The 24,701-nt window shown below is 45.2% G+C and overlaps 1 protein-coding gene across 3 annotated transcripts in view; it reads right to left on the minus strand.

The window, feature by feature from the left end:
* SAE1 (SUMO1 activating enzyme subunit 1) overlaps nt 1–24,701 on the minus strand; it is a 48,929-nt gene that overhangs the window by 17,737 nt on the left and 6,491 nt on the right. For all 3 annotated transcript variants that reach the window (XM_084771010.1, XM_084771009.1, XM_084771008.1), the window contains exons 2-6: nt 24,118–24,229; nt 19,568–19,741; nt 17,805–17,947; nt 15,325–15,424; nt 6,436–6,541 (exon numbers count right to left, since the gene is read on the minus strand). In XM_084771010.1, coding sequence (XP_084627136.1) covers nt 6,436–6,541; nt 15,325–15,424; nt 17,805–17,947; nt 19,568–19,741; nt 24,118–24,229 — 635 coding nt within the window. The remainder of the gene's footprint in view (nt 1–6,435; nt 6,542–15,324; nt 15,425–17,804; nt 17,948–19,567; nt 19,742–24,117; nt 24,230–24,701) is intronic.

A 24,701-nucleotide genomic window follows, 5' to 3' on the forward strand; every position in this document is an offset into this window, starting at 1 on the left:
CTGGGAAGCCTTGGTTCCACTCAGTGGAAAAAGCATCTACTGTGATCTAAGTAAGCCAGAGTTGCCCCTCCCGGGTGCCTTTGCATTTAAACTTTTGACTCACAAATTTAAGAAACATATCTGCATCACAGACAACACACACACACACACACACTTCCAGATCTGCAGATGAGAAGCCACAAGCATATCTGGCCTGCCACCTCCAGTCCCACCCTCTCTCTCAGGGTTCCTTCCAGCCTGTCCTGTGTTCCATACACACAATAGTCTGCTAAGAAGAAAATCTAGCTGATCTTATTCATACTGGTTACCTGCTTGCTCATTCCTGAATTTATAGTATGTAGTTTCCAGAGCTGTTAACACTGAAAAAACAAAGCTACTAATAATTTTCAGTTCTTTCTTCAGGCTGATGCACACACAAACCACTGCATTAAAACAAGGCCTGCCTGTTCCAGCCTAGGTCTGTAATCTGGGCACTTAGTAGGCAGAAGCAGGGAGATGAGAAGCTTGAGGCCGGCATTGGCGCCATAGTGAGTTCTGAGGCCACACTGACTTATCCTGGTTGAGATCCTGTCTCAACAAACAACAAAATAAACCCACTGCAGTCAAGAGCTCCTTTCGTTCCTGTTTCAGTCCAACACTGTTTGAGGTATGGCTTCTATCCCTACTGTCTCGCGGCTCACCTGAGAGCTTTAGGAAACCGTCAAGAAACACATCACTCTTATTAGTTGGCTCACTTTCTCAAGGTTCTCTGGGTGGTTCTGACACCATGTCCACTGAGAAGCCATGGGCACTACATCCTGTTCTGGCCTCCTGCTGCTGTTTGGCTGGCAACATTATTCCTCTCTTTCCCTCAATCTGCAGCAGAGGTGCCTGCCTGCTCTCCCAGCTCCTAGAGTGCTCTTAACAGTCTGCCTTGATAACTGTGGAGTAATTCAGCCAAGCTGAACACTGATATGAGAGAGCCTTTTCTTTCTCCTACAGCCTACATTACAGCTTTACTCACAAGGTGCTAAGGTTTGCGAATGCACTGGTAAGGAGATCAATTCTTCCTCCTAATTCTTAGCCACAGATCTTGCAAATGTGAGATGGACCCCACATGTTTGATGTTGGGTTATTTTTGCCTTCAGTTCTGAGTCTGTAGTATGTGCTAAGTATTTTTCCATGGTGTATTAGACCAGACTAAGAGTGAGGACAGCAAGGACCCTCTGATAGCAACTCATCTTGAGATGTGGTCCACTCTTTCCTGCTCTTAGCTAAGCCTACATTTTACTGTCCATGGGGGTAAGTGAACAGTTTCCACATGAGCCACTATTTTTAGTACTCCTGTTATGATAAACTCACAGTAACCTCAAAAAGAACAAATCAAAGTCAACTTTTTGCCACAGGAAACCAGCTCACACTTAATGTTTTGAAACACACCATGGGAGAAGAAGAAAATCAGCCCCTTCTGCTCACAGATGGAGGACAACTCTCAAGACAGTGGAAAAAACACAGCAGGAAGCCTTCAGTGTGACCACTATTGTATTAGACTAACTGGAAAAACACCCAGTTCCCAAACACACAGGGACAGTAGAGCAGCATGAGACTCTGTACGCACCCAGCCAGGAAAACACTGGGCATCAAGCCTGGTCTGTGCTGGGTTTGATGATGCTATTACCCCAGTCACTTGAAAGACTGAGGCAGGAGGATCACAATTTCAGGGACATCTTAAGACAACTTCTTGTCTAAATATTAAAAAAAATAAAAAAAAGTGTATAGGTGTCTAGGGGTATGGGTGGGATGCAGAGAGAAAGCAAAGGAAAGGGGGGGGGGATTGTTGGGCATGGTGGTGCAGCCTTTAATCCCAGCACTGTGGAGGCAGAGAAAGGAGGATCACTGTGAGTTTGAGGCCAGCCAAGGCTACACAGAGAAACCCTGTCTCGAAAAAACAAAAACAAAAAAAGGCTTGCCAGCACCTGGGGAGCGGATGCCAGGAGGAGGATGAAGGAACACCAACATGTGAACAGTTTGCACACTGAAGTGGAACAAATGAGCAGACAAGCAGTAACCAGTCACTCACAGTCATCTAAGCAAGGTGTGGTGGCGCACCCCATTAACCCCAGCACTCCGGAGGCAGAGGCAGGAGGATCGCTGTGAGTTCGAGGCCAGTCTGGTCTACAAAGCTAGTCCTGGACAGCCAAGAATACACAGAGAAATCCTGTCTCGAAAAACCAAAAACCAACCAACCAAAACAAACAACAAAAAGAATAGTCATCTATCTAGCACCCAGTGTTTCTCACCAGGCAAGGGGAAAATGAGGTCAGATCCTTTTTTTCTCAGGGGTGCATCACAGCCCAGCACCCTGTCCTCAGTGGGCACCATCAGGGTACATGAAGTCATCAGTACAGAATTATCAGCTTATATGGGCCACAGTATCAGGCCTGGAAAGAGAAAAACTACTTGCACATCTTTCCAATCAGCTGGACATAGATTATGGTATGTCATCCAGCCAACAGGAAAAGAACAAGGCCACCCTTAGGTTCAGAGATCCTTCAGTATCATTTAAGTTATCACATGAAAATATCAAATTAGCTGGGTGTAGTAGAAGCAGGAGGACCAGGAGTTCAAGGCCAACTTTGCTACAGACTGTGTGTGTGTGTGTGTGTGTGTGTGTGTGTGTGTGTGTGTGTGTGTCACTCTGAAAGCAGGGTAGAGCGAGGCATAGCCCTTAAGAGCAAGTACTGCTCACCCAGAGAAGCCAGTTCCAGCAGTCACAGTGAGAGGCCTCAAAACCTGTTAACTCCAGCTTGAGGGGATCCAACACTCTCTTCTGGCCTCTGAGGGCACCCACACTTAAGTGGACACACACATAATGGAAAAAAAAATCAAACAAAACCAAATTGCACACACACAGTAATCAGCTTAGATATAATAAAATCCCAGGCCCTGGTTCTTCATAACATACGGGCCTGTTCGTCTTTCACTAGACATCCCACATACCTGCTTCCTGGGACTTGCTTTCTTGGCAGCACATGACAAGTCCTCATAGTCACTGTATGCCTACCTGTGTGCTCTGGTTTTCTTTTTTCCATTTATTACTATTGTGTGGGATATGCAGGTGTGTGGAAACTTTGTGACATTGGTTGTCTCCGTCATTATGTGGATTCTGATGATCAAACTCAAGCCATAAGAGCTGTTACCCGCTGAGCCATTCTGCGGGTCCTCTGTGTGTGCCTGGCTGTGTGAACACCAATGCCTACAGAGGCCAGACAGAACAGGGCGCTGGATCCCCCGAAGCTGGAGTTATAGGCAGCTACAAGCTGCCAGATATGGGTCTTCTGAAGAGAAGCAAGAAGTCTTAACTCCCGAGCCATCTGTCAAGCCCCCTGCTTTTATCTCTTGAGTGGTCATGCATTTCCAGAGGTGCTACAATTAGAACTGTTTGGAACATCCAGATGCAGGGAGGTCAAGGCCTGGTCTGTTTTTCTGTTTGACTATATGTACTTTTTAAATTTCTTGCTTGGTTACAATAATCATGAGACTCCCCCCCCCCCTTTAATTAATGGACAAAATTTTAGATTTGTGTAATACGAGTTTTGGCTGCAATAGGTCTGTGCACTACATGTGTGCCTGATGCCATGGAGGTCACAGGAGGGCTGGACAGGTAGGGATGGGAACTGAGCCCTAGTTCACTCCTCTTCTCAGGCTAGTGTACCAGCTTCTATGTGCTATAGCAGCTTTCTGACACGTACGCTTGTCATTAACTGCTGCTGGGATCTTGAACAAAGAAGTCAATTTGCAGCTGGGCGTGGTGGCGCATGCCTTTAATCCCAGCATTCAGGAGGCAGAGACATGCGGGTCGCTGTGAGTTTGTGGCCAGTATGGTGTACAAAGTGAGTCCAGGACAGCCAAGACTACACAGAGAAACCATCTCGAACCAGACCCCGCCCCCAGAACAAAACAAATCAAAAACCAAAAAGTCAATTTGCTGCTGAGTGGTAGTGGTGCACACCTTTAGTTCCAGCAACCAGGAGGCAGTGGCAAGGAGATCTCCTGAGTTTGAGGCCAGCCTGGTCTATATCACAGTTAACGTCAGGTAGTGACATATACTTGGAATGCCAGCCCCTGGAAGGCTGAAGCAGTATTGAGAGTTGGTGGTCAGCCTGAGCTATGTAGCTATCTAAAAACAAAAGCAAAAATAGGCAGCTCTTGTTTCTTGCTGGGGCAAGTCCAGGCACCTAGATGCTCTTGGTACCCAGACCCACATAAGACATCAAAGGGCTGGACCCAAGCTTGCAGTGCTTACCCAGAATGCATACAGCCCCGGGTTCATTCCTAGTAGCACACAAAAACTGGGCAATGGAGGTACATGCCTATAATTCCACTATTTGAGGAAAGTCAGAAAGATCGAGATCTCATGATACTGAGTTTGAGGCCAGCTGGGACTACATTAAGATTCTTATCAAGAAAATAAATAAAAATCAACAGCCAGGCATGGAGGCCCATTCCTTTTTTTTTTTTTTTTTTTAAGTTTTCTTTTTAAGTTTTTTATTTATTATTATGTATACAATGCTCTGCCTACACATACACCTACAGGCCAGAAGAGGACGGCAGATCACTTTGTAGTTGGTTGTGAGCCACCATGTGGTCGCTGGGAATTGAACTCAGGACCTCCGGAAGAGCAGGCAGTGCTCTAAACCTCTGAGCCATCTCTCCAGCCCCAAGGCCCATTCCTTTAATCTCAGAAACACAGAGGCAGAGGCAGAAGCAGGCACTCTGAGTTCGAGGCCATCCTGGTCTACAAATTGAGTTCCAGGACAGCCAGGGCTACAAAGAAAAACCTGTGATGGATGGATGAATACAAATAAAAAGCCAAACTGTGGACCATCTACCCACCTTAGGGGGATACTGTGATCTTGAGACAGACGGGAGGACCCTATGGAAATTGCCATTCTCAGACCTGACATCCTTTTTCCCTATTCTTTTTCTTTGAGACAGTCTCACCGTTTCTGAGCAAGCTGAATACCAGAATCCCTGACCAGAACTAGGACTATGTGAGGCAAGAGCTGACAATGACATTTCTAGTGTCTCAATTTCTGCCATGGGAGCGGCTGTGGGATATTGAGTGATGTCACTCATCTTTTCCCACTAAATGCAGGAATGTTCCCCACCAAGGCCTAGCAACCAGAGCCAGAACCACACTAGTAGACAAAGACAGCCCAGGTAGGACTCGGGGGTTGCTTCATAAGCAACTGTTAGAAAGGATTTCATCATACACACAGATGCTGCAAACTATAGAGGTTACTGCTTCCTTGTCAGACAGAGGACTCGCAGGCAGCCCTGGCCCAGAGGAGCAGGTGCTGCTCACAGCCCAGCTGGCACTTCTTTCACACAGGGTCCCACAGTCCTGAGGGGAGGCATTTCTTACATGCCTAACACTCATTCCTACTTAACCCACTTAAATATTTCTGTATCAATGGACATCCAGGGTTTTTAAATAGTTCATCCCCTGAAATTCCCTATCCTCTGTCCTTTTCCCAACTTTGAGACAGCATTTCACACAGCACAGGCTGTCCTCAGACACACTAGAGCTGAGCACGAATTTGATGCTCCTCCTGTGTCTGAATCGCAAGTGCTGGGATTATAGGCATGTACCACATCTCCGAAATTATTATTTACGTGGCATTTTAAAAGTTGAACCTCGATGGGGCTGGAGCAATGGTTCAGCAGGTAAGAGTACTTGTTGCTTTTGCATGGGACGCAGATTTGATTCCAACACTGACAAGATGGCTCACAACCATCTACAACTACAGCTCCCAGGGAGGGTCTAGCACCCTCTTCTGAACTCTGTGGATGTACATACACTGTACTTGCACATACATACACACCATCCCCCCCCCTCACACACACACACACACACACACACACACACACACACACACACACAATCTCAAAAGAAAAAAAGAAATCCTTAATCTTTATAAAGTTGAAAATAAACAACTGAAAATGATAGGGACAGGAGCAACACTGAGAGGTCAAGCCGTAATTTGTTATCTAACTCCTCAATACCAGCAAGGCTATAGGAAGATTGCTCATTCAGAGAGGGACAAGCCAGGTAGAATGGGCAGTAATATGGGAGACTGAGGCAGGAGGATCACCTCAAGTTCAAGCCAGTCTGGGCTCTATGTAAGGCCTCACTGTAAAGGGTAAAAAGCAAACAACTCAATTCAAAGACAAGATGCCAAAATGCTGAGGAACTTATAGTCATCTCAGGCTCAACTGTGGAAAAGAAGTCATTCTGACCAATTGACAAAGTCACCAGGAAGCACACCTTGGTGAGGCTGCAGCTCACACTGTGCTGAGGAGACAGAGGCGCCCACATACAGCTTCAACACTGGGCCACAGTACAAGTCCCAGCTGGAGCCTGCCTGAGGTGGCTCCATCTCCAGGCCTCACCTTGCAGGAGAAAGTAGTCTGGGGCTGTGCGCTTCAAGGCGGCCTTGGCTTTCTCTTCACTCCAATCCACTTCTAGTGCCTCTTTTACAGGGCAGAAAAGCACTTTCTGTGGAAAAAAGACAGAGTACTTACGAACAAGCATGCTGGTTTGAGTCAGAACAAGAGCTCTTTTCCAGTCAGACAAATTTCAATATTCAAAGTCTTATTCCAAGCCAGTGTTTACTAAAATCTAAGAAATAATTCCTTCATACTCTGGACAGAAGGATAGACCACTCCCTGTGTGGGAAAATGACACAACCTAACTACTAAGACCTGGTTCACTTTTGATCTTATTATGTAGCCCAGGCTGGCCTCAAACTTGAAGAGATCCTCCTGATTCAGCCTCCCAGACTCAACTGGATGGAGTGGTACACAAGCCTTTAATTCCAGGGCCCAGAAGGTTGAAGCAGGGGGATGGCAAGTGTGAGAGCAGCCAACATGAGCTATAATCTCAAAAACGGTATCAAGTATAAATTTAATTATAAACAAGAAAACCAAAATTAGAAGTATTTCACAGTACAGTGGTTTGAAGATGACAGTATCAGGAAGAGTAAGGAGTGGGAAAAAAGCTCCAAGCTGTGGAAACACAAACAGCATTTGCAAAAAAGTCCTGTGGCAGGAGTGTGTATGGATGAAAGCTGTGTATCTAAATTACTTCTTGTCTTCTTGTGCTAGGGTTGGCCCTGTGGCCTTACAATTGCTGAGCAAATGCTCTACCACTGAGCTAGCCCCACATCAAATTATCTGGATTTTAAAGTGTAATATATTTAATGATTCCCCCTCTAAACATTAGGAAACAACAAAAAAGAAAAACCACCACAGGGCTGGAAAGACACTTCAGCAGATAAAGATGCGGTCACCAAGCCTGACAACCTGAGTTCCATCCCTCGGAACCACGTGTTGGGAGAAAAGAACTGATTCACACAAGATGCCCCCCTCCAAACACACGCACGCACGCACGCACACAGGTGCACACACAGACAGAGTAATAAAAAATTGAAAATAAAAGGAGCATATGTAAACTAGAAGAGACAGCACAGCAGTTAAAAGTACATAGTGTTCTTACAGAGGACCTAAATTCAATTGCCAGTGCCCATGTCCAGTTCCTAAAGTCCTGTAATTTCCATTCCATGAGGTCTGAAGCTCCTGGCCTGCATGTGAACCTATCTACACATGCCTATAATTAAAAATAAACATTTTAAAAACAACAACAACAAAAACTCAAACATGACTTACTATTCCCTGAGTAATACAGTCCAAAAGTTGACCCCATCTACCCACACATAGACATTTTCTGGGGAGAGAATTTCCAAGCAAGCATGTAGGCAATGGGTGTCTGGGTGAAAGGTCCAACCAGATAGACTAAGGCTGTCCCTACAGAAACAGGAGCATGACACTGGTTGCACCCAGTGGCTGACACAAACAAATACTGGAATTTAGGGAGGCAGGTTTGTTTTCAGAACAGTAAGAAACTAAAATGAACACTGTGCTGAGAGGTATTCAAGTGAACTTACTGGGAATATAGTGAGAAATGAAAGTGGTTGGTTATTGGGTAGGCGTGTTGTAGGCTTGTAATCCCAGCATGGGACAGGCAAGCTGGCTAGCTAGACTAGCTTAAATGGTGGGCTTTAGGTTGTAGCAAGACACCTCACCTCATGATAAAAGTTAAACACAGCAGCCAAGGAAGACAACCTGATTATCAACCTCAGGCAGCCTCTATGCGCAACTTGGATCCTGCAAGCACGCACGCACAACCCTCTGTGAATAAACATGAATGGTATAAATGTGCAGGTCCGCTCAGCCAGACTTAAAACTGATTAGACGCTGGTGAGAAATGAGAGAGTACCAGTTTTTTTTAAAAAAGATTTATTTATTATTATGTTTACACTGTTCTGTCTGCATGTACACGTGCATGCCAAAAGAAAGCATCAGATCTCATTATAGATGGTTGTGGGCCACCATGTGGTTTCCAGGAATTGAACTCAGAACCTTTGGAAGAGCAAGTAGTGCTCTTAACCTCTGAGCCATCTCTCCAGCCCACCATTAAAAAAAAAAAAAAGGACCTCTCCACAAAACATTTATATCATAGAAGAAAAAGAACACCTCTTAGAGGCTAGAGTTGGCTCAGTGGGTCTGATTGTCAGCATCCACAACGCAGCTCACAACTATCTGTAACTCCCCAGTCCCAGGAACCTGACCCTCTTCTGGCCTCCATAAAAAACTGCACGCATGTGGTACACATTCATGCAGACAAAACACCCACACACGTAAAATAAAGGAGAATTTTTTTCCCTTTAAAAAATTTTCAAGACAAGGTTTCTCTGTGTAGCTTTGGCTGTTCCAGACTCACGTTGTTGACCAGGCTGGCCTCGAACCTGCCTCTGCCAGGATTAAAGGTGTGTGCCACGCCCAGCTCATAGCACAGTTTCTTTTTTTTTTCTTTTGGTTTTTCGAGACACGGTTTCTCTGTGTAGCCTTGGCTGTCCTAGACTCACTTTGTAGACCAGGCTGGCCTTGAACTCACAGCAATCCACCAGCCTCCGCCTCCCAAGTGCTAGGATTAAAGGCATGCGCCACCACGTCCGGCTTTTCACAGCACAGTTTCTAACAGGTAAAGTTTATATACCTGAATGCCATCAACAGCACAGACACAAAACATTAACGCATTCACACAAAAGAAGCCCTGCAGCGCTGTGTTATGGTGGTGTAGGTCGTGTATACATGTTCTGCAACTCCCATGCCAGCAGCTACAGGTGCTTATTCATCAAGCACGAGGTGTCTGTTTTTATACTATATTTAATATTAAATGGCCGTATGTGGCTAGTAACTACCACAAAGGACAGCAAAGCTTCCCAGACACACAGATGGTCCCACCAACATAACACCTCTCTTACAGAGCAGGTGGCAGCACACATGCAACATGAAACCAGTTCTGAAGCAGCGAGGAGACACGGTGAGCAAGTCTAGATATGCTGCTGTTCAGACACGAGAAGAAAGCCAGGGAAGGAGAGCCAACTGCTCATAACAATTAGAAAGGCTCAGCCACACCAGAGATGTTTGCTACTTGACTGTGGTAGCATGTAAGGTGCTAGTTAAGAGTCTTAGTTTATTCTTAAACTCTTGTATAGAAAGTTACTTGGTTTTTTTTTTTTAACCTTTTTTTGTTGTTGTTGTTGCTGTTGTTTGGTTTTGTTTTGTTTTGTTTTTTCCGAGACAGGGTCTCTCCGTGTAGCCTTGGCTGTCTTGGACTCACTTTGTAGACCAGGCTGGCCTCGAACTCACAGCGATCTGCCCGACTCTGCCTCCCGAGTGCTGGGATTAAAGGCGTGCGCCACCACGCCTGGCTCCGGTGAGCACTCTTAACTGCTGAGGCCTTCTCTCCACCCCACCTTTTTAACTACAAACAACCCATGTACTCATTTTACTTAGGTATGTGAATGCTATACAGTACACGAATGCCTGTTGGATGCCCCTGGATTTGGGGTCCTCTACAAAAGCAAAAAGTGCTCTTCAACACTGACGTGTCTCCAGCCACCAAAGTCTGAGTTCTTTGGATCTACAAACATGATTAAACTCAAAGGCAAGTAAGGGTGAGTGGGAGTCTGCCCCTTTCAGCGTCTTTTTCATCACACATCCTAGAAGTCCATCAGTCACCTCTTTAGGGTTAAAATAAAGCAGAGAACAAAGAAAAAGTTGACAGAGATTAGTATGCTAACACTGAGAATGTCCATATCTAATTTAGACGGTGTTCATTATGACTGAAAATCTGCAAAGATGTGGCATATCTGTACATGAAATACACAACACACACACGCACACGCATCAGATACAGTGGCATGCTCCTATATGCCCTGCACTCCGCATTCTGAAGCAGAAAGACTGAAAAAGACAAGGACTCTTTGGGTTACAGACTGAGTTCAAACCCAGCTGGGCTACCCTTTTTCAATCATGGAAAGAGGAATGAAAAGAGAAAGGGAGGGCCAAGGATGGATGGACAAATGGACACACAGAAAGACAGACACACATACAAATGGATGATGAGGGCTTAGCCTCTCCCCGTTGACTTCACTGGAATTGAGAAATTTTTCCCCATAAGGGAAGACACCATTCCCCACCCATCTCAGAGGTCTTCCCTGGGAAAGCTGGTACTAGTCTCCCACCAAACTGCAGATACTGCTGCATCTCATGCCTAACCCAGGAGTTCTCAACCTTTCTAGTGCTACAAACACTTAACAAACCTCCTCATATTGTAGTGACCCCCAACCATAACGTTATTGGGTTTTTTTTTGTTTGTTTGTTTTTAGGTTTTCAAGACAGAGTTTCTCTGAGTAGCCTTGGCTGTCCTGAACTCAGCTGAGGACCAGCCTCTGTCTCCCCAGTGCTGGGATTAGAGGCGTTGCACACAACCATCATCTAACTATTTTCAACTGTAATTTGGCTACTCTTATGAACCATAATGTAAATATTTGTGTTTTCTGATGGTCTTAGGCAACCACTGTGAACGGTCACTTAAAAGGAGTTGAGAACCTCTATTCTAATCCAAGTAATCTTGACACCTGGGAGGGCTTTAACTCTTCCTGGCCTGGAGGATTCTGTCCTGACAATTCAGTGAGTTACTTCTAAGTATTTCTGGGCAAGTTTCTTATCTTCTTTGGAATTCTGTTCTCTTAGATCAAGTAACTGATCTAATTCATTTACTTCATCACAGTCGACTCCATAATCTAGGTTTAAAATGACAAAGATCTCCTTTAGGTTGTTATTTTCTGCTGCAGGAAGGTGCCACTACAGTGAACGCTATTTCCTGATTATGACTGTGCTAAGCACTGGCCTAGGAATATGGCAATAAACAAAAACTCTGCTGCCCTTAGGAACTAAAATCTAGTATTTTAAGAGCACATTAGTGTATTTATTCATTTATTATTGTGCACAAATACAGAAGGCAGAGGCCAATTTGTAGGAGTTGATTCTCCCTCCCACCATGTGTGTCTGTGTGTCCTGGAAAACCAACTTGAGTCATGTGGTTGGGTGACAAGTCCCTTTACCCACTCTGCCACCATCTGACCAGCCTAGGAACTAAAATCTAAAGGGAAGACTGGGGCAGTAGCTCAGTGTTAAAACAAACAACTCACTGCATATAATACGTAAGAAGCCCCAAACACAGACACACACAGACAAAGTAAACAAATGTAAGTTAAAAACCAAAGTTCCAAAAAGATGCCAACAACCTCCTGAGTGCCAGCCGCCTCCAGTCAGGCCTTTCCTACTGCTCTATTTATCACAGGCACATGTGTGCTAGAAAGGCCCAAGCTTCCTAGATGTGTGAAAACCACAAGCTGTGTTTTCCTCTTTGCTTTTTTGAAGTTTCTAATTTAGGAGCACACCATGTACCTTGAACCCAAAGTGGTTTTACAACATTTGATTGAACCTAGGACAAGTGGGAGGAGAGGGGGACTATGACTGAAACCTTTCACAGGAAACAGGAAGTAGCTGCTTCCCCCACCCCATGCTGCAATCTGAGTAGAGCCCAACTAGTTATTCTGTACAATTTAGGAAACCTTAAAATCTGGGTGAAGGAACTTCTTAACTGGACAGAACTTCAAGATGCCAGGGCTGCTGGGCTGGGTGGCAGGAAGATCTGGGTGAGGTTGGTCTACACTCTGAGTTCCAGGACAGCCAGGTTGGCTGCAAGAACTTGCATCAAAAAATTCTAAGTAAAATAAATCCCAAGGCCCTCTCTGCTCAAATGGAGAAGTTGTTACTACCAGGTGGCAAAGCCACAGGCCAAACACTGCCACACCCTGTCCTTGCACAGTGTTCTTGGTGAGACACAAAGCCAAGGTCTGGAATCCAGGGGATTGTCAAAAGGAATGTGCTGCATGCTGTGCACCCTCAAGGGCTCAGGGCTGGAATCCCAGCTGAACAGTCCTATTGTAACAGCTGACTAACAATGTCAGCTGGGGAATATTTTGATATCTTCAATTTCTGGCCCCTGTAAGGAAGACACTGCACAAAAGGCAAAGTGCCGGCAGAGCCCTCAGGAATGGCACATCAAGGCTGCCAAATACTGGCCTGGGCTCCCCACATTCTCCTCATAGTGACATAAAGTGGCACCCAAAAGAAGCTTCCATATCCACCCTAGTGGGCAGCATCAGAAGTGACTCCAGGGAAACTTCCAGCTGCGAATGGCTAACAAAGCAAGGGCTTTTTCCATTTGAATGCAAAATGCAGGCCTCAATCAGAGTAGGCCCTTAAGCCATAAAACCCTTAACACCAGGGCCAAGTGTCACACTTGTAAGAGGGTGTGATTTATAAACTGACAGAGCCGCCCACAAAGCTCCTTTTGTGCTCCTCCATTTGTTAACAATTTCTCTCCCCACCAAATTCAGGCAGCCATGCAGAGAAAGCCTGACTGGGCCTCAAAAAGAAAGGGCCCCAGGTTTGGCCCAAACTCTAATGTTCACTCGGGGTAATTACAGTCCTGTGAATAGACACTAAAATTAGAGCTTAATAATTCCTCTGCATCAGGCTCACAGATAAAGCTATACCAACACAAACACAAAAGTAAGGGAAAGAAATGCACAGTTCTGCCTTCCTGAAGGAACTTGGTTCTGCTTCTGTGGCCCCCTACCCCTCAATGCAACTGTAACTGGACGTTCCAACCCGCTGGTTTCCTTTCTCAACATTTAAATCTATACAGCAAAGGGTAAATATGGGATTGGTCCCATCATTTCTCACTTAACAAAACCAGTATCAGCCGCTTTGAATTGTTTTCCTCAGTATAAAAAAATTCCCTTCTCTGACACCAGCTGGAGAAACTGCTGCCTTCTGACCCCTTTCCTAACTGCTTTCTCTAAACTAAGATCAAATGGGCTGGAGAGATGGCTCAGAGGTTAAGAGAATTGCTTGCTCTTCCAAAGGTGTTCTGAGTTCAATTCCCACCAACCACATAGTTGTTCACAACCATCTATAATGAGGTCTACTGCCCTCTTCTGGTATACATGCAGGCAAAACACTGTGCAGTTCATTAATAAATAAATCTTAAAACAACTAAAAAAAAAAAAAGATTAAACACCCCAGGTTCTATATCCAATACTGAATAAGACACACACACACTACCACCACCACCACCACCACCACCAGTGATTACTATACACATAATTTTTTGGTTTTCTGTTTGGTTGTTTGGTTGGTTGGTTTTGGTTTTTTGAGACAGGGTTTCTCTTACAGGGAGGGATCCACCTGCCTCTGCCTCCCAAGTGCTGGGATTAAAGGCGTGCACCACCACCACTACCTGGCACTATACACATATTAAAAGCCTCTCTGTTTTGAGACAAAGTCTCAGGTAGCCTAGGCTAATCTGGAACTTCTGACCCCCAGTCTCTACCTGGATTATAGGTATAAGCCATCAAGCTCCATTCTTCACCTTTTGGAGACAGGATGTATTTACTGAACCTGGAACTCACCACACTGACCACCAGCAAGAACCAGGAATGCTCTTGTCTCTGCCTCCCTGGGAATGGTTTTCTTTTTTTTTTGGGAATGGTTTTCATACTAGCATAAATTGCCATGTCAAGGGGCTGGGAGAGATGGCTCAGAGGCTAAGAGTACTGTTATCTGGTGCTTTCTTCTGGCTTGCAGGGACACATGCAGGGAGAACACTGTATATGTAATAAATAAATATTTTCGAGACAGAGGTTCTCTGTGTAGCCTTGGCTGTCCTGGACTCACTTTGTAGACCAGGCTGGCCTCGAACTCACAGAGATCCGCCCGCCTCTGCCTCCTGAGTGCTGGGATTAAAGGCGTGCGCCACCATGCCCGGCTCAAATAAATAAATCTTTAAAGAAAAAAAAAATGTCATGCCAAACTTTCTCCCCATGATATCTGGGGATGAACTTGGTCATCACGCTTGTATAGCAGCTGTGATGGCTCAAAACTGTCTGTCAACTCCAATTCCTGGGGGGTCTGCTTTCCTCTCCTAGTCTCTGAGGGCACTGTTACATGGTACACACGCGCACACACGCACGCACGCGCACACACGCGTAAAGCACCTATACACAAAAAGGTTTTTTTAAAAAGCGTACACGGAGAAACCCAGTCTGGGTGGTGGGAATGTGACACTGAGCAAGACATTCAACATGAGCCGGTGATGTGTACTTGTGCACATTACATACAAGCATAGTTACGATGAATGAAAAGGCAAAAAAAACCAATTCAAGTTTCAACTAGTTCCTGACCAGTGGACCTTACTAAACTGTATACAAATCTAAAGAAAGAAAATGACTAAGAGGGTGATAAGGGAGGGAAAAAGTAGTGACCTCTGCTCCAGTCTGTCACACTGCTCCAGACACCAGAGGTCAAAACTGTTATGTTCATGGTGGCACACACCTTTTAATCCCAACACTCGGGAGGCAGAGGCAGGTGGATTGCTGTGAGTTCCAGGCCAGCCTGGTATACAAATCGAGCCCAAGACAGCTAGGGCTGACATAGAGAAAAACCTTGTCTCTGAAAACCTAAAAGCCTAAAAACAAACAAACAAAAAAGCTGTTATAGTCTGTGCCAAATAAGTTAACAAGCTCGTCACATCTGGCCAAATGGTGCCGTACCAGAATAGTTCCTGAATTAATTTGAACAGGCTGCCAGAATTATGAAGGATTTCTGATTTTCTTGAAGCATTTTGTTTTTAATGTAAACCTATTTTCTGAGAGAAAAGCTAGTTAGAATCAGTAGCAGCCAGACCACATATTAAGTGAGCGGAGCCCAGTCTTAGGCTTCCCTTCAGGGCTCCGCCATTTGCAGTTATGAAGGCCCTCTCCATAAGGCCCCCCACAAGGCCTCAGCTCTCTACAGTACCTTTTTGACCATGGTTGTCTCAGATGAATCAAGTTTTGCTCTCTTGGTATCAGGTCCATCTTCTACTCCTCGGCCAACTTTGGCAACTTTGGTTTTCTCTCTAAAGAGTGAGAATGGAAAGATATTGATTGGGTTTGAGTCACAAGTCACATCACCAGAATATGAATCTTTAAAAATGCTATCAGCTCACAGAATAATACTGTCTAAGAGCAAAAAAGCTAAGTTCAAGGCCGGGCCGGTCTACAGAATGAATTCCACGACAGCCAGGGCTAAACAGACAAACAAACAAACAAAAAAAGCAAAGTCTTTGGGGTCAATGAGGCCTGGGTTCAGCCACTGAAACTGTAAATAAAAACCATTGCAGGTCTTGTAAATGAGTTCACCTCTCTGGGAATAGCTGTCCCGGTGTGATTATGGAAGAAAAGAGTTACATAAGCAAACTGCTTAGCATAAACAAGCTCCCATAAACCAAAGAAGCTGCTTTGCAACAGAGCCAAACTAATTTCTCTTCTGCTGTGGGAATTTCAGGCTAGAATATCCCAGCTAACTGTCCAATGCATAACAAGCCGACCTTTCTAAATCTTCTGTGTGGCTAGGGTAGGAGACGGTGAGAACATGCTTTCTCCTTTCCAAGTATTTTTTTCTCTTTTTTGGTTTTCAAGACAGGATTTCTCTGTGCAGCCCAGGCTGGCCTAGAACTCAAGAGATCAGCCTGCCTCTGCCTCCCATGTGCTGGGATTAAGGGATTACCATCCAGCTCAAAATTTAATTTTACAGCCAAGAAATTTGTGGGCCAGAGAAATACCAATGACTTGCTGGAAAGGCTGAACAATGAGAACACTGCTTAGTAGGAAGCTCCGCCCAACTGTATCACTCATTGGTAGGCTTCAGATGCTGTAAAAGTGAGGAAGGAGGGAGAGAGGGGCGGGAGAATATGAATACCCAACTCATATAGTTATATAAATACTCTATCGTCTACCATCTTTCACTTAGAAGCTGTAAATAAAAACCACTGCAGGTCTTGTCATGTGAGAATTATTAAGCTCTACAGCCTCCTGTTCAAAATGAGGGATAAGGTCTGTCTGCTCCACAGTAGGCTCTGACTCTGGAGCTTTTCTAAGGTAGGCAGAATATGCCCATTAACTAGCAAGTACTCTTCCACCGTCTCTCGAAATGCAAGCACAAGCCTTCCCTGGACAGCACAGATGAGTCCCAGGCCTCAAGTTCAGGAAGCTGGGACACCACATGATGCACTTTGTCCGCAACATTGCCTGCTTTGGGCTTCAGAGGATGTTGCTGGCTGGTTTTGTGTCAACTTGACACAAACTAAAGTCATCATAGAGAAAGGAGCTGCAGTTGAGGAAATGCCTCTATGAGATCCAGCTGTAAGGCAGTTCTCAGTAAGTAACCAATGGGGGAAGGGCCCAGCCCATTGTGGGCGGTACCATCCCTGGGCTGGTGATTTTGGGTTCTATAAGAAGGCAGGCCTGGGGCTAGAGAGATGACTCAGCAGCTAGGAGCACTGGCTGCTCTTCCAGAGGACCTGAGTTCAATTCCCAGCAACCACATGGCAGTTCACAGCTGTTTGTAACCTCAGTTCCAAGGGACCTGACACCCTCACAGAGACATGCATGCAGGCAAAACACCAATAGACGCGCGCGCACACATACACACAAAATAAATTATAAAAAAAGGGGGGGCAGGCTTGCAAATTCCTGCACTTTGGGAGGCAGAGGCAGGTGGATCACTGTGAGTTTGAAATGAGCCTGGTCTACAAAGTGAGTCTGGGACAGCCAAGGCTACACAGAGAAACCCAGCCTTGGAAAAAAACTTAAAAAATAAATTAAAAAAAAAAAAGCCAGTCTGAGTAAGCCAGGGCAAGCAAGCCAGGAAGCCTCCACAGCCTCTGCATCAGCTCCTGCCTCCAGGTTCCTGCCCTTCTGAGTTCCTATCCTCACTTCCTCTGGTTATGAACAGCAATGTGGAAATGTAAACTGAATAAACTCTCTCCTCCTCAATTTGCATTTTGGTCATGGGTTTTGTCCCAGCAATACAAACCCTAACTAAAATAGGTGGTATCATTGTTTTTGAAGGGTTGGCTCCAGTATCTCCTAAAATTCTGAACCTACAAGTCGGGGGAGTGTGGTAACACATGCTTTTGATCCTAGCACTCAGGAGGCAGAGGTAAATCTCTTGAGTTGGAAGCCAGCCTGGTCTATAGAGCGAGTTCCAGGACATCCAAACAGAAAAACCCTGACTCAAAAAACAAAAACAAAACAAAACAAAACACTCCCAAAACCCAAACAAACAACAAAAATGTGAACCCACAAAACACTGTATTTAGTGATTTAATTTGCTAATCGCTTGTGTCAGAATGTTGAAGTACTGCAGTAAAGTAAGCTACTTCATTAGGGCGGTTCGTTTCCTATTCAACTGTGGAAAGGCAATGTTCCCTTCTGCCCTCTCCTCCCAACACTTACTCTACAAACTCATGCTCTCCAAGATTGGCAAAGGTGTACCCATGGTACCCAAAGACATCCCCTGTGAAGAACTTGATGCTGTTTCTGTGACAGATCTGGTCCACTTTAACAATGACATCCCTGGAGCAGCAAGTCAGGCACACCTGCAGGGAGACAGGAACTGACTGGTAAGGGCTGCAAACTGTGACTCACTGCCTGCTGTCCACATAAATCTTAAATTAACTGTCTCTCTGGCAGGCTTACGACCAGTTTCAACAGGTTCAACAGGTTCTCTGGGTGCTATGACTAAAAGACAAAAGAGAAGCTGTAGGTTTCAGGGTGTTGAAAATATAAATGATATCATGGCCACTTTTGAAAACTAAGAGAAGGGTTTAGTTAGAAAGTAAAACCACTCGAGAGAATCTGTTCCCTTACTCCATGTACACATAAGCTACACTTCATAGCGCTCATGAAGACAGCAATATTAAGGCAATCTCAACTATCACCTAAGCAGTTAAAACCAAGCAAGTTCTGTCGACAAGTAAAATATCAGTTGTTTTTTTTAAATGACTCAAAGGTCAGGTTTGAAGACAGACAGACAGACAGACAGACAGACAGACAGACACACACACACACACACACACACACACACACACACACACACACACGTTTAATTCCAGCACAAAGGAGGAAAGTCAAATCTCTGAGTTCAGGGCCAGCCTGGTCTAGAGTGAGTTCCAGAATAGCCAGGGCTACATAGAGAAATCCTGTTCTCAAAAAACAAAAAAATAAAAATAGCCTCATGTAGCCCAGGCTGGCCTCAAACTGTCTTGATCTCCTATTCCTTCCTGTTTCCATGAGCCAAATGTTGGCATTATGGACATGTGCCACTAAGCTTGGTTAGGTATGCTTGCTTTCTTTTTTTGTTTGTTTCTTTTTTTTGAGACAGGGTTTCTCTGTGTAGTCTTAGCTGTCCTGGACTCACTTTGTCGACTAGGCTGGCCTTGGACTCGCATCCATCCACCTGCATCTGTCTCCCAAGTGCTGGGATTAAAGGTGTGCTCCACAACACTCGGCTTTTTTTTTTTACTTTTGTTGTTGTTCTGTTCTGTTTTGTTTCTGGAGACAGGGTTTCTCCGTGTAGCCTTGACTATCCTGGACTCACCTTGTAGACCAGGCTGGCCTCAAACTCACAGCGATCCGTCTGCCTCTGCCTCCCAGGTACTGGGATTAAAGGCGTGCACCACCACACCCAGCTTAGGTATGCTTTCTTAACACAAAACACAAACTGTGTCTTGGTACTTCTAACAAATACATGCAACTTACTTTTTATGTAACAAAACTAATCCATGACTTAAGTTTTCAGAAGAAGACATGACCAAAGATTTTAAAGGAAGATAAAACACTAATGCTGAATGAAATCCGATTTCAGGGAACATAAGCCCAGACAGAGAAGCAGGCATACAGCAAGCATCTCACAACCAACCACAACAGGTCTAACAGACTGGACCTACATAAAAACATATTTATACAATGTGTCAAGCCCAAAGTACAGAAGAGTTTATAAGTGTACATGCAAGAACACTCACAGTGTGTGGTTTCAAAGCTCCTGTACACCTACAGTTAATCTTGCTGTGTAGTTCTGGCTGGCCTCAAGCTTGGAGCAGTCTTCCTTCCCACATCTGTGCCCAAGCACTGGGGTTACGAGTATGAATCCATATCGAGCTTCCACTGTTCTTGAACTGGCTTGACTCTCCCAGAAGGCCTGATACTAAGAAACTCACCGCATCAAACTGAGTGAAGAACGCCTCCGGCTTCTTCTCTATATCCTCAGTGTCGGCCTTTACATCCACCATGGGGTTGAGATTCTGGGCTCGTTCCAAAGAGGCCTCTGCTCTATTTCGGCCCACAGACCCGGTCCGAATCAAGAACTGAGCTCCAGAGTCTTCTGGAGATACCTAGGAAAAAAATTTCTCCTTAATTCTTGAGACTTCCCAGAATTTAAATCTCAAAGGCATCAAGCCTATAAGGATGATAAAATGCTCACAACCGACTGCTATTATTGTTCCAACAAAAATTTGTCTAATGCAGACAGTTCTGGTTATTTTTTGTTAACTTTACACAATCTACAATCTAGAAAAGAAACCTCAGCTGACCTCCATCAGATTGGCCAATGGGGAAGTCTGTAGTGCATTTTCTTGATTAATGACTGATTAATCCAAAGGGCCCGGCCTATTTGGAGTGGTGCTGTGGTCCTGAGTATAGAAGAAAGAAAACTGAGCAAGCCATGAGAGGCAGGTGGCAAGGAGCATTTCTTCATGGCTTGTGGGTCAGGCTGTAACACAGTATGGTTCAAGAGCACCCCCTTGTGTTCAGAAAGGAAACTCTCTCCAAGCAAAGTCTAAGGTCTCTTCTACTTAAATTTGTTTAGATTAACTGCTAACAAAATGACTGATTACTAGTGCTGTGCTGAGCAGTAAAGTGCTTCCCTAGCACACACAGGACCCTGAGCCTGACCTCTCTGAACTGGAGGAACACACGCAGCAGGTAGGGAAGTGGAGGCAAGCTGAGTAATTAATTGACTTCACCATTAAGGGTGTCGGTCAGAGACCTGGACTACTTGTGAGTAGAGTATTTTATATACAAAACATCTAACAAATGACTTCACCACCTCACAGAGCTAGGTTCAGGGGAAGTCAGTCACCTCCCTCCATCAGCCCCGCCCCCTCCAACTACCTACAACTTCTTCCTCAGTATCAAGAAAATGGCCCAATTATTTTGGGAATATTTTTGTTTCTGGTTTTTGTTGTTGTTGTTTTTGGGTTTTTTGTTTGTTTGTTTGTTTGTTTGTTTCTCTGTGTAGGCTGACTGAACTCACGAAGATTCACCTGCCTCTGCCTCGGAGTGCTGGGATTAAAGACATGCGCCACCTTACCCTGCAAGTGTCATGTGTTTAAGTCACCACATCCTGTTGGGATCTCACTCCCTACTGCAAGGCTAACAATCTGTGATTAAGAGCAGTAGCCCTGGCGGGCTGGAGAAACGGCTCAAAGGTTAAGGACACTGGCTGTTCTTCCAAAGGGCTTGAGTTCAATTCCCAACAACCACATAGTGGCTCACAACCATCTATAATGACATCTGGTGCCCTCTTCTCACCTGCAAGGCAGAACACTATATAAATAAAACAAAAAAGCAAACAAAAACAAAAGAACAGTAGCTCTGGACCATTCCAATTAGAGTCTAGTCCTGGTTCAATAACTGACTGCATCAATTAAGTGTACAGAAACACATGATAGACACTCACCATTCCACAGATAATACCTGCTACATAACGTCCTGCCTACCTGAGCTCTCAGAGCCTGGCTCTTCTCTGCCCTTGGGAAGACATTCTAGTCTCCATAAGGCCTCTGAGGTATAGCTGTGTGTAAGATTCCATCTCAGGTCTATTTAATACTCTGCATAGTTCCAAAAACCAACCCACTGGCGTTTTTAGCTCCTACCAAGAGCTGGTGTCATTTCTCAAGTCACTTTTGGTGCAGACTATCCTCCCCATCCACCCAACTGAATCTATTAGGCTGAGATCCTGGATATCCCACTGACCTTCCTTACTGAATGGTCTCACCTGTTATTACCTTCTGGTGATAAGCCATTTAACTGCCTAAGCCCAAACCTTGTCTTCACATGCCTGGCCTGCTTGAGTGTACCCCTGCAGTGGCTGGCTAAGGGCATGGGCCCTGGAGTGAGGCTGCTGTGTCCTGCATGGACTACGTACCAAGACTGAGGGAGGCCTGCAATCATCAGGACCTCACATCCCTTCCCTCAATTTGCTTATCCAGCAAATGGTGGCACGTCCCAGAACTCAAGTAGTCCTAAGAACAAGAAACAGTGACGGTCACCTTCTACCCTGCTCTTGGCTTTCGGTTCCTGCACATACACGCCAGCAGATTTCTCAATCAGTGCGCTTCCCGCCATCTCTATCACTACCGCTGTTCAGACTTCTTATCTACACTACCCAGCAAAAGTCTACAGTGGTCTCTACGCCCACTTCTTGAGTCAATCATAATTAATGCAGAGATTACTGATACACCCAAATATATCTAGGATGAAGGAGAGATAAACCTGTTTTTTAGGATCCCAAGTGCGGGACTGGAACGGTCTCGTGAGAGAACAGGTGAGGTTAATTCACTAGAAGAGCAACCACCTCGTGTAGGAGCTTAATTGTTGCCAGCTGAAAAGAACCCGTAAACACTCTGGGAGATATATAAAAGAGCCCAGACCTTTGGAGGGGGGGGCGGGTTTGGAGACTTGGGCTAGATTTGGCTGTTCATCGCTGCACTTCAAGACACCCCCTAGAGAGAACCGCTCAAGGGAAGGCTTCGGGGCTCCAGCTACTGCTGAGGCTCTGGGTTCTGGTTACCCCAGGTTCCAGCAGAAGAAATCCTGTGGCTTATGCCCAGAGAATAGTTCCTCGGAACTGATATCATTAAAGTTTTGTTATTGTGTCCATTAATCCTCATTTCCTATTGTTTTGGTTAATCGGGTTATAAGTGATGTATGCTCGGTCACTAAGTTGTTAGTAAAATATATTAGTTAAGAAAATTGAGCCTACACTAGGAGATCTAGATTAGCTATGTACTTTAATAATAGTGGTCTTCTTGATTGGAGGCCAAAGCTGGTCAGGTTTCCTTCTTTCCCCCTTCCTTTGAAACTGTTTAATGAATATTTACTTAGAGGGCTCCAGCAGACCCTCCTAACTGTAACCCTGGAGTGCTGTATATCTGTATGGCTGCCCAGGTTCTCTACAATATAGCTGGGGTTAAGAGCGCTCAAGGGAAGCCGGGCGTGGTGGCGCACGCCTTTAATCCCAGCACTCGGGAGGCAGAGGCAGGCGGATCGCTGTGAGTTCGAGGCCAGCTTGGTCTACAAAGCGAGTCCAGGACAGCCAAGCCTACACAGAGAAACCCTGTCTCAAAAAAAAAAAAAAAAAAAAAAAAAAAAAAGAGCGCTCAAGGGAAGGCACTGTGGCCCTCCGCGTGAGTAGGGGAAGAAAATCAGCCCATGCTTCCCAACACAGGCAGCCATCTGCTGCGCCATCAGAGCCACTTCACACAGCTCTTGGTATGGATGGCCCCCCTGGAGCCCACAGCCAGATGATGGCTTGGTGGCAGGCATACTGACCCTCCTCCAGATGTACCCTGGCCTAGAGGGCACTGCTGTCTTAGACGTGTCCTCTGTCCTGACAGCATGCTCACAGATGTGTATTTCTCTAGGTTTTCTTTCTGTTTAAGTGTTTGCTGTCTCAGTTTTGATATGTAGCCCAGGATGACTTCACACTTGCAGCAGTCCTCCTGCCTCTGGTTTGTTTTGTTTTGTTTCCTTTTTATTTTTGTTTTTCGAGACCGGGCTTCTCTGTGTAGCCTTGACTGTCCTGGGCCCTCAAACTCACAGCGATCCTTCACTGTCACCTTCTGCAGAAGTTTGAGGTCATTTTAAGCTAACTGAAATGCTGCCTTAGTAACAACAAAAAATACCTTTAGTCTCTTTAATCCCTGCACTCAGCAAAGGCAGGAAATCTCTGGCGTTTGAGGCCAGCCTGATCTACACAGTAAGTTCCAGGACAGTGAGAAACTACACAGATGGACCATGACTCAAAACAAACAAAAGTTGTGGCTGTGACATAAATAAGTAAAGCCCATGGTTCTCTTCACAATGCAGTAGAAAATTCTAGTTTTTTGAGACCAAGTCTCATGTAGCTTTGAAGTTATACTCCAAGTCCCGAGGCAGCCTGAACTACACAGTGAGCCCCTGCTTCGAAAGACCAAGAAGCAAGTAAATAAACTAAACATTGGTAGAAAACCTACATGTCAGTTGAGGCTTGACAATGTGTAAAGAAATACTTTTATCCTGAAGGAAAGGCAGGCTGGAGAAAGTGTGCAGGGACAGACAGGGCACAGCCATGGCATCTCCATATGCCGTGCAGCTACACTGGCTGTTCACTGTTCTCTGAATATAGTGTCTATACACCTTTTTGGTACAGCACTCTCACAGTTGGTGAGCCATCTACAGCAACATTATTGTGACTAATTTTTTAAGAGCCTTACTATGCAGCAAAAGCTAGGCTTAAACTTGCAATCCTGCCTCAACCACCTGAGTGCTGGGATTATACGCATGCACCATCACATCAAACTGAGCCATCTTTTAAATGTACCCATTCCTGAACCAGGGCAGACCTTGCGAACCAGGAGTGAAAGTATATACACGAGCCTTCAGGCTCGGCTGCAGCGCCACTGAAGCTGATGACCTGCTGGGGGCGGGGCACGCGGCCGGCACACACCTGTTCGTGATCCAGCATGGTCAGTCCTTTCACTCCTGCCAGGATAAGATTCTTTGCAATTTCAGCCCCCAGTCCTTTCATGCCGACGATCAGCACCCGGGAAGCTCGAAGCCTGTAAAACACATGTTGTGTTAACCTGATAACCCCAAACAGTGGGAGTTACTCAACAGAAAAGAAAACTTGATTTTCATTCTATGCACCGAAGCACCACTGAACCTTCAGATCTAGAAAATGAGTTCCAAATAATCCTGCACAGAAAATTCCTTCTTTATTGAGCACCCACCATGACATGTGTGCAAACAGAGCAGTGAATAAAGCAGCACTTCAAACCTAAGAGTAGATGACGGGGCTGGGATATAGCTCAGTTGGTAGAATACTTACTTGCCTTGCATGCATGAGGTCCTGCACAAATCCCCAGAACCACATAAAATTTAAAATAATAGAAAGAGGACAAAGGAAGATGCAATTTTAAACAGAACAGTGATGATGATGAAAACCTTTCTGACTGAGTACACCTGTAATCCAAGCAGCCGGGAAGCTGAGGCAGATCAGACTGGATTACAGAGACCTTGTCTCAACAACAA

This window comes from Acomys minous (assembly GCF_964271855.1).
Source record: "Acomys minous genome assembly, chromosome: 20".
NCBI classification, from domain to species: Eukaryota; Metazoa; Chordata; class Mammalia; order Rodentia; family Muridae; genus Acomys; species Acomys minous.